At 37.9% G+C, this 10,432-nt stretch overlaps 1 protein-coding gene across 3 annotated transcripts in view; it reads left to right on the top strand.

The window, feature by feature from the left end:
- The first annotated feature begins 718 nt into the window (after positions 1–718).
- Positions 719–10,432, top strand: part of NXPH2 (neurexophilin 2) — a 109,403-nt gene continuing 99,689 nt past the window's right edge. The window contains exon 1 of one of the 3 annotated variants that reach the window (XM_079135693.1): positions 719–1,287. Coding sequence is in view for 1 of the 3 variants with exons in the window: in XM_079135696.1 (XP_078991822.1) it covers positions 1,237–1,287 (51 nt within the window). In the remaining 2 variants the exon portion in view is untranslated. The remainder of the gene's footprint in view (positions 1,288–10,432) is intronic. The other 2 variants (XM_079135694.1, XM_079135696.1) reach the window with 2 other exon arrangements.

Below are 10,432 nucleotides of genomic sequence, written 5' to 3'. Positions count from 1 at the left end.
AAAATTGTGGGAGTCTGAGAGCCCCATTGCCCTTGACCGATCCACTCGAATGTCCAGCACAAAGATAGTTAAGGTTAAGGATCTCTCCAATGGAGAGTTGTTAACCCAGAGGTTGAGGCACACAGTCAAGGTTTGCAGACTTGCTGGGCCTCGAAGGTTTTTCTCTCCAAGGTCTCTGGAGTGGAAGGCTGCGGCGTGCTCTCCCCTCTATTCCACTCCTCCCTCTCCGGGGCAAAAAGGTCCCGCAGCGCATCTCTGCGGGTCCTGCTCACCAGCTGTCTATGCCTTTCGCAAACCACAGTAAGCTGGAACCGCTACACCTAGCTTCATTTCTCACTGCCCGGCCACTACCACTCCACGAGGTCCCTTGAGGTCTGTATTATTGCCAACTCCAAATATCCTTCCAGCTGTGCCAGCAACATCTTGCACCTCTTGCTGGCGACTCTGCGAGCGAAGAGCTGCTGCAGAGTAGGATACTCTTCTGGAGTCCGGAGCTCCAGTCCCATCTCCCCGCCCCAGTCTTTTCTGCTCACAGCTCCACGCCCCGCCCCAGGACCCTGTCGTCGCCTTCTCGGACGAACTCCCTTGGTGTTTTCCCGGAGCTCTACTTCTTGCATCCACTCAAGAAGAACCCTTCCTACCCCCCACACCATCAGCCTTCGCAGCCAAAGCAAGAGCCAGTCAGTGGGCAGGGTGCCTGGTACAGTCAAGGCGCCCGGACCGGCCCTCTCCTGGGAGGGGGCGGAAGTAGGCACCGGGCCTCGCAGGGCTCTGGTGCTCCCGCTGGCCAGGCACGTCCAGATTGGCTAGGCAGCCGCCTGGCAGGGCCGGATCCCTAGAATAGCCTTGCGCTTGAACCAGGCACCAAAGCTCCGGAGTCGCTGCCTCCAGCCCTTGGGCGCCCCCTGAGCTCACCTGGACCCCAAACAAGCCTGAGTACCGGCCGCGGTTGGAACCCCGCACAGCGTGCGGAAGCTCTGCGGCCCAACGCTCTTTCCCGGCCCCCTCCGAGGAGGGGCGCGCGGGGGCCTGGAGAGGCACCTCCCGCCCGCTTACCCTCCCCTTTTCCTCGCCCGCCCACCCGGCCTGCGCCGCGCGGCTCAGCGCTGCGCTCGGATTCTAGGAGGGAAGTGCGGCGCTCTGTCCCTGGCGTCCTCAGTCCTGCCCCCAGAAGTGGAGATGCTCGAGAGGCAGGCGAGGGCGCGCAGCTCCTGAGACGCCGCGCTAGCCGGCACCATGCGCCTGCGGCCGCTGCCCCTCGTCGTGGTCCCGGGCTTGCTGCAGCTGGTGAGTGCCTGGCCCGCTGCTCCGCTCCACGCGCTGGGGATGCGTTTCGGCGGGAAAATCACGCTGGTGATCGACTCGAAAGCGGAGCTTCGGGCTGCTTGGGAAATGAGGCTGGGGGAGCTTGGAGTGAAGGAAGTTTTGGTTTGCCTTAGAAGGGGAAGGAAGAAGTGGGGACTCGAATAGAGGGGACCTAAAGGCGAAAGAGGGGCTTAGCAGGGTTGGGATTTGAGGGCTGGGGTAAAGTAGGCAGAAGGGAGGTGCTGAAGAAGAAAAGGGTTTATTGATAAGCGGCGAGTAAGAGGGCGGGAGTCGATGGGTATGATGAGGATGGGTTGGAAGACCTTCCTGCAACCCAAAGATTGAGAGACTTGGCGGTTTTTATTTTCACGTGTTTGGCCCAGATGCCCTCAGACACTTCTTCCAAAACGGAGCATCATGTGTCCTATTTCTTACGGTTAGGTGGAGGCGCCTTGATGGGAGAAACTTAAGCAAAAGACTGATTTTAGGGGGCAGCTTGAATTTCTCTCCTTTTTCTGTCTGGCACTGAGGACTGGGATGAGGATTTCTGCCAGCTGGGAACGCGAGATATAACTTTGGCGCCCAACCCCACGCAGGAGACCCCTCTCAGACATTTCTAAATAGTCTTTTCCGGGACACCTCTTTAACCGGTCTGGAGGGCTCCGGGGGGATGTTGAGGAATAGGAAAGATATTGAAAGGTGGTTCGGAGTTTGCCAGCGACACTGGGCGACTATTAGTGTTAGGACTCTCTTCGATTTCCGAGTCGCGTCTTGCTCTCCTCCCGATATATGGGTTTATACTATATACGTGTATATGGTATGTTTTGCTAGTTAATTTAAGACCGATCCAAAGTAAGACTTTCAGAAGCAACTTTTGAATAATATTGTAGAAAGGGACTGCTTTGGCTTGGTCTGACTCTTTGATGGATTTTTCCTGGTCATTTGGCACCTGTATTGCTTGATCCAGTACTATTTAAAGGGCTTCTCCCCATGCCACAGTTTCTTTGATCCTCATGCTTAAATTTTACCCACTTAGCTCTGGCTGTTAAAACCAGATTAAAGGACCTAAGAACATACAGATAAACAATCTCTCCCCTTTCCTTTTAGAGGGAAAATCAAATAACTTAGGAAAGTTTCTCTGTGAAATGTACAATATTGTAGAGGCAGAAGCGCTTTCCAAGTGTCAGGGGTGTAAAGGACTGTAAAAGGAGTAGGAGAGACAACACGAAAGGGTCTATGGTCCATTCTGTTACAACAGAGATCAACTTTACCTGCACAGTGTTAACTTAGGCATTCTTCAGTGGCATCAAGAAGAAAATGCAGTGATATTCCTGAATGTCCTAGAATGAGCCAGTATATACTGGTTATTTACAATATAGCATGTTAAATTTTACACTTAAAGCCCTATGCATCCAGACTATATGCCACATTATTCTTTAGTATTACTTGCTTTTTAAAAATTTTAATCTGAATTTCAGTGAAAGGCAGCTGACCAAGCAGCATCTGTGTGGTGTAAGAAAAAGCCTGGGGGGAAATCAAGTACCTACTGTAGGGTCATAGAATACCTTGAAAAATCTTAGTTCATTAATTTTGCATTCAAAGATCATGGACTGTGTATTTGTTCCATAACTGCTGTGTTAGGTTCTTAAACAATGAGGAAATATATTTGGGCATGTGTTGGGAAAAAGTTCTATCAGCTACTATTTTGGAAATGTTAGATTTTTCCCCCTCCACATTCAATAAGTACTAGGAAATACATCTTGAAGGGATTATACACCCTCCTTAAGAGCTAGATTCTAATATTACAGCATGGATTGATTGATTACTTTTTAAGGAAGCTTATGTCAAATTCTAATCCATTTTTGAATTGTGCTGGGGTTGTAATGTTTGTTTTTTTTTTTTTTTTTTTTTTTTTCCTGGAGCACTTTATCATGGTAAGTGAGGTGGGGAGCTGCAGCCCTGTGATAAGCCCACAAGCCTTACACTGCCATCCTCTTGGACAATAAAAGGCTGTTTACATTCTCCACATTCTTAGAGCTGTTTCCAGCCTTATAACACAAGGGGGTTAGGATGTGAAAGGAAAACAGAGTAGCTGAGCAGGGAAGATCTAAATTGTAACCTTGCCCAGTCCCACTATACCCCCTCAACCCAGTAGATATCAAAAAGGACAGATCATAATTTGTTCTTTTGGATGGTTCATAGTTTTGTTCTACCTCTTCCAGCTGATATTGAACTTGTTTTTCAAATCCCAAAAGCAAATGGGTAAAATCTTTTTATTTTAGAATTGAAAACTAGTCTTTTAGTATTCTAGGAACCATAAATACTCAAAAGACCTGCTCTCTGCTGTATAGATATTTTTAAAACTTGTTGGAGGGGGAGGGGTGGACTTGCATTATTTTGTAAATTGGATTTTAGTCTTCCATCTGCATTGCCAGCCTAAAGAATATACTTTAAAAAAAAGAAAAGCTAAATATTTTAAATAAATATTGGATTCATTTGGGCATATTCAACATTTAATTACATGAAAATTGCCTGTTTCATCTGAAAGCAGTAACAGGGAGTTAGGACCAAATAAGTCACTAACCACATAATATTGTTAGAACAACTAGAATGTTTTTATTTATTTTTATGTCATTTAAAACTTTTAAGAAAACAATAAACTGAACTGATAAATGTTGCAGGTAGCCTACAAAGAATGTATGTATGCTTCCTGTCTTTGCCCAATTTTGCTGGCCTATGTTCAGCCTTTTTAACAGATAGGTTGCTATACCTAATAAATGAGATGACTGGACACTTGCAAAATTTATATACCCACTTTGAATGTATTCTTTTCTTGATATCAGTAGCATTTTTTATTTTTTTTATTTTTTATTTTTTTTAGATATACATGACAGTAAAGTCACATTATACATACATGGAGTATAACTTATTCTAATTAGGATTCCATTCTTGTGGTTGTACATCAGTAGCATTCTTTATAAGAATATTGATAGAACATTACTTCTTTTCTGACACTCAATGAAGGAAAAATATTTGGAATTAATATTGTTACAAAATGAGTGTTGTTTCATGACATTATACAAGATAATGGCTTTACCAGTTGTCATTTTCTTATAGATTTGCTTGTTAATTTGTAACTCATAAGGGTAACTTTTCTTTTAAATGCAGAAAGTAAAAAGGTTAAGTTTGAATTAAAGTGGATGATTTGCTCTAGTTTGAGATAAAATGTAGGAGTCATTTAAAATAGGTTTGTTGAACATTCCAACTCATTTTTCTGTGATACAGTGCCAAATTTATAAAATAAAAGCTAAAAGTGATGTAAATAAGCAAATTTTTAGAATCTTATAAAATAAGAACACTTTTGATGTAAGAGTGAGATTTTAAGTTCATCCTTGTTTTTCAGTATTGTCTTACATGAATAAAGGGCATTTGTATTTATTTTAACCAAGTAATGATTTTAATGTTTGTTTAGTGTGATAGTCATAGTTATTCCTTGTTTTATATTTACCAGAAGTATAAGTCATAACCATCTTCCACTCAAAAATCACAATTTCCTTCATACAATCCTGATCTATAAACATCAAAACAGCATTTCCCAGGGTAGGATCAATAGTCATCTGTTGGCTAGATGACAATGCGGAGGAGAAAAAAATACTTCCATATCACAGTTATGACTGAGAGATAGCTAGGCTTTAAAATTAACATACAAGCAACAATGTCTTAGAATTTTAAAAAATAAGAATTAAGATTAGATAATTAAGTCCTTGGTTCCAGCCACCCACCTCTCAGTAAAAATTGCATTTCCTTAGCCTATTGAGAGATTATGATACTTGGTCTAGTTTTAAATGCCTTAGATAGGAGCTGACTCCTCTGGGGAACTTATATTGCTTAATAGATTTCTGAATTGAAAAGAAAAGCTTTTTAAAATCTTCATTCTATATTTTTTTCTGAATTTTCTTTTCTTTTTATTGTTTCTGATTAGTGGTCAGAATACTAAATAAGGTAGAAACCTTTTTTGAAAAACCTTTCAGAGGTTTACATTGTCAGCTTAAAATGCATAGTTACTGAAGAGTGAATGAATTAAATGTTAATTTTGTCATGTACAACAATGATGTTTTGAAACATACATTTGTAATATATTACCTACCTTTTAACTATTAAGGACTTAATGCATCTTGATTTAGTCATTTAGTGGTAACAATCAAAGGTGAATAAATGTGTCCCAGGGTTGTGATTTTATAAAAGCTCCAGGATGTCTCCTAGTGTTTACATATTCTGTAGAATCCTTTACCTGCTGGATAAGATTTGAAAAAAAGAATTATAGCCACATACTCAAATGCCTACAGTTAAGGCTGTGTCAGCGTTTCTGTGAAGAATCTCATTTCTATCTTAGCCATAAGCATTATTGCTGGTTAGAAGCTGGCATTTAATATCTTGATTTGGAAGTCAATTATTTTAAAGCTGCTTTAAAAAATTGGTCCAAATGATTCTGAGCACTCACCCATGTGAGGTTGCTCTCTAGGTATGCTTATAGTGTGCAGGATGGTGATTTAAAAACCTAATTTCTGTATTATTGACTTAATGACTAAACTAACAGAATCCTATAGTTATGTCTTGCATGTAATTATAACCTAAGTTGTAATAAAATTATTTTAGATAATCTTTTTCCAATTAACCTATTTATTGTACTGTTGTGTGACTTTGTAACACTATTTTATCAGAAGCATTTTTCATTGTGTCAAATTCGGGTACCCTAATCAGTGTTTTTATGAATCTTTATTTACCAACAATCTATTTAAATTTTGTGTTACTGGTGATATGACCAGTGGTGTGGATGACAACTCCATTCTTTAAAGTTCTGCTCAATAAAAAAGTGATCTAAAGTAATTTACAGTATAGATTTTTATATTATGGAAAAAATTCTAAGATTTAATTGACTGAAAACATCTTTTTTATGCTACTTTAATTTGTGAAACTCTAAATGCAAACCCGCAAACAACTGTTTGGTTCAGTATAATATAAAAGGAATTCTATTTCTTTATAGAACAACCATTAAAAATGAGTTTTGTTATTTTAACCATTGTTATAGGAATATCCTTTTTCTTTGTCAGATCATTCAAGAAGTTTAGATCGTTATCTTTAAAATCACCATTTTTGTCAATCTTTTCTTTATTAGACATATGGATCTATGGTAAGAGAATCAGGACATTTTATAAACTCAAACCACAAGTATAATAATGCTTTACCTATTCTTACCCACCTATAAGTTTCTTTCACACAAGTTATCACGTTCTATTCTCACAATAAGACTAGAAGATAGAAAAGGGTATTTTAAATATTTCCATTCTTGGAAAGAGCAGCGACTATAATATCAAAAAATATGAGTTCTATTTCTAAATGAATTGAACATTCAACAAATATTACTCTCTATTTTGACCTAGACCTTGTGCTGAGACTACAGCAAGCAGTAAAGATACAACAGTAAACAAAATATACCCAGTCCAAGTGTGTGAGTGTGATATCTTGGGTGTGTGTGCTCACGTGAGTATGTGCTTGGCTCAGGGAAATCACTTACCAGCCTCAGATCCCTCATCCATAAAATGAGATCATTATTGATTTTAAAGTACATGAAAAATTATTTCTACAGATATAACAGTAATTCTGGATTTTTCTTTTTATGAATTACATCTTTACTGTACAATTTAAAATATTTCTTTACACACAAGTATAATTGATTAAAATATAAAGTCTATGTGGGTTTATGCTGTTAACCACATCATAAATGATAAATATACTTAGAAGTTGATATAAAATACTGTGAGACTGATTACTGTTATCTCTACTTATGGAAAAGGAAAATTTAAGCAAAGGGAATTGATGAGCACTTATTTAACGTATCAAAATGAATAAAATTTTAAATTAAAATAGTGCATTTAGGATTCCCCCTTTTTACCTTTTTAAATTTGTAAACGACTAACATCTATTCATTGTTTGAATATAAATAAAAAGAAAATGGACTCTCAGTTAAATTCTAATTATTAAGTAACATTACAGTTTCTTCAACAGAAAACTAGCAAGTGGCTTTTGTATGCCTCAATGTAGAGTACAGCCTATTCAAAGCAGAAATCCCTTTAATGCCAAAGAGTTCAGGAGTTGGTGTGTTACAAAATTTTGTTTTATTTATTTTTTGTGGTGCTGAGGATTAAACCTAGGGCCTTTTACATGCTAGTCAAATAAAACCATAAAATAAAAACTCATAGCATAAGACAAGTGTCAAATGTGAAGAAAATCGGCAACTTTCCTAAACTTGGGAGATAATCTAAGTGAAACAGAAAGACTTAGTCCTGAGGTTCAGTTCAACTGTGAAGAGCACAATGTCTTTCACAATGAAACTTAACTTTGTGATATTGCTGTTTTGGAGGCAAATAAAATGATTCAAAGGCCATAAAAACACTTGCATATGTTTATGCAAGAATACACAAGATTATGATTTTTAAGATTATCTTAATGACAATTTTTAAAGCTAATCAGTTTGTTTTGAATTGCATAATGTGTATCTTTATCTGCCCAAAACAGTGACATTATAAATCATGTAGATTTTTTGAAGGAGAGGATCCTACATGTATTTTTAAATGGCGATTAACAATGCCTATGATTTCTGTTCTTGAATTCTGTTCCTTATTTGTATGTATAGACTTAAGTGGTAAAAGTGGTTGATGCATATTTTGAATTGTTAATATATAGTAAGCAAATATATATTAAGTAAGAGATTGAAAAGAACCATTGAGCATTCTGTAGTAGTGAGAGCAATAATATGTATTAATGATGTTTTGCATTTGTATAGTCCAGACTGGAGATGACTGGGGAGTAGTTTAAGGACTAGGGTCACAGAAGTGGAAAGGTAGGTGAAGTTTTCAAAGACATGTTTTCCATACTCTTGACTGTATCTGTTGCTCCTGTGTTGGTGACTCTTAGTTTCTATCCCATTGATTAGGCTCCAAACCATATTTCTGTAATTTACTGTTCTTTTTGGCTTGAACATTGTACTACCAACTCATGTTCAACATGTCCAAAGCCAAACACCTTTTCTGAACAAGTGCCTTCCAACATTTATGAATTCTGTTTCTCAAAAGTTGTCACCTTCCTGTTTTTGATCTTTGGGTCTTTATACAAGTGACTTGGAAGTAAAGTACTATATAGTTTATAAAATTCTTCCATATATTTGATTCCGTGGTCATCTTCACATCAGCCCTGAAAGGTAAGTAGAACCATACTTGTATCTGTTTTACAGTTGAAGAAACAAAAGCACCAAAGATGTCAGAGACAGACTGTAACCGTATAAATAGTAGATTGAATTGTCTGCCTCGTTCAGCCCTTAATTAACTCATGGCAGCATCCATTTGTAGCAGACTGTGGATGCATGATGAGTGCTGTCTTTCTAGTTACCACTGAGCTACAGCCCCAACCCAGGAAGATGCTTCTTAATCTATTTCACATTTAACCTCACAGAATCTGCTTGCCATATGTTTCAGCCTATACCCAGCTTTCATGTTAAATTGGTGTCTAGTGCATGTGACTCCATATAGCATCAGCAGAGGGTTTCAGAGTTCCCCTAAGTTCTCAAGACCTGTCCTTAGCACCTCAGGTAGAAAACACGAGAAGCAGACAGGGAACTTGGAGGTTCAAAGGCCACTTAATCCTGGTTTTCTAAGAAACATGAGAAAATGAGACAAAGCTGGGGTGGATATGTTGAACCCTAGTCAGTGTCCATACTTGTACAGAGTTCAAGTGCATTATATAGAATTTTGTTTGGCTAGTAGCACACTACTATTGCTCTCTTTCTTACTTTTTATGAAAATACATATTTTATTATAAAAGTAACATTATTGTGGATGCTGTTGCTTTTTATCCAGATCCATTTTGGGGATGCTCTTTGACAAAATGTAGTCAGAGCCACAAGTGCTATTCAGTTCTGGAAAACTTCATTGATGACCTAATGTGCCACATTGTGGAAAACCCAGCTCCCTTCCCTAGCTCTGAGGTGTAATGGGTACTGTGGTATCCCTGCAGGAGTAGGATGAAGCAACTGTCTGCAGAACTTTGTCTCAGATAACACACTTCCATGTCTTTCTTCTCGTCCCTCAGCTGCCCCCCAGCCCACCACCCTGCTTCCTTATCAGACTTTTCTGGAAGCACTTCAGTTATAAATCGCTTTTACCCAAATACTTGTATCAGTGAATACTTCAAGGAATTCGACCTAAGATTTCTGTTTAGGATTTTTTTCAGTATTTAGACATTTTTATAGTAGCCATGGTCACCCCTAACCTGCTTTCTGCTACAATGTAGTTCACATTCAGAAATAATCACTATTTTCAGTATAATGTGTTTTCCCAAGATATAATAGATATGTGTGCTTTTATCATAATAATATCATGTACAACATAGTGTTTTGTTATGTGCTTTTTAATGCAGTGATATGTTTTGGCCTTTTAAATACTATTATGGAGCAATTTGTATTTTTGCAAATTCATAGTATTTCATGGCATGAATGCACCATGATGTAGTCAGTCCTTAATTAATATTTTGATGTTTTTAATTATAAAATACATTTGTAAGTCTATCTATACAACATATTCCTGGAATTGAAAGTGCTGGCTCAATGTTGAGAGTGTACAATTTGGATTTGTATAATACAATTTTTTTCTAAATGATTATAACAATATATAGTACTACATACAGGGTATATATGTGCCTGTATCCACACCAGAATATTGGTGATTTTTCTAAACTTGCTGGCCTATTATAGGAAAACACCTCATTGTTTAAAAAAATCTGTAATATATTGTTTACTAGGGATGTAAAATGTTTTTAATATTTAATAACCATTTGTATTTTTTATTTCATGAATTGCCTTTTTAAATAATCCTGTTTTTCAGTTGTCTTTTTTTTTACAGACTTTTAACTTTTGTAGTTTTATTTTAATATTATTTTTGCACAATTGGTCTTTTGTTTTTCCTAGATGTGTTATACATTATGGCCTTGTTATGGATATTTTTATGCCCGACATTTTAAATTGATTTTTGCTGGAAGAAAACTACTTATTTTTGTTTATTTATGCTTATATCTG

This window comes from Sciurus vulgaris (assembly GCF_902686455.1).
Source record: "Sciurus vulgaris genome assembly, chromosome: 3".
Classification (NCBI taxonomy): domain Eukaryota; kingdom Metazoa; phylum Chordata; class Mammalia; order Rodentia; family Sciuridae; genus Sciurus; species Sciurus vulgaris.
Note: the sequence above shows the minus strand (reverse complement) of the source record. Positions and strands in the feature narration are given on the sequence as shown.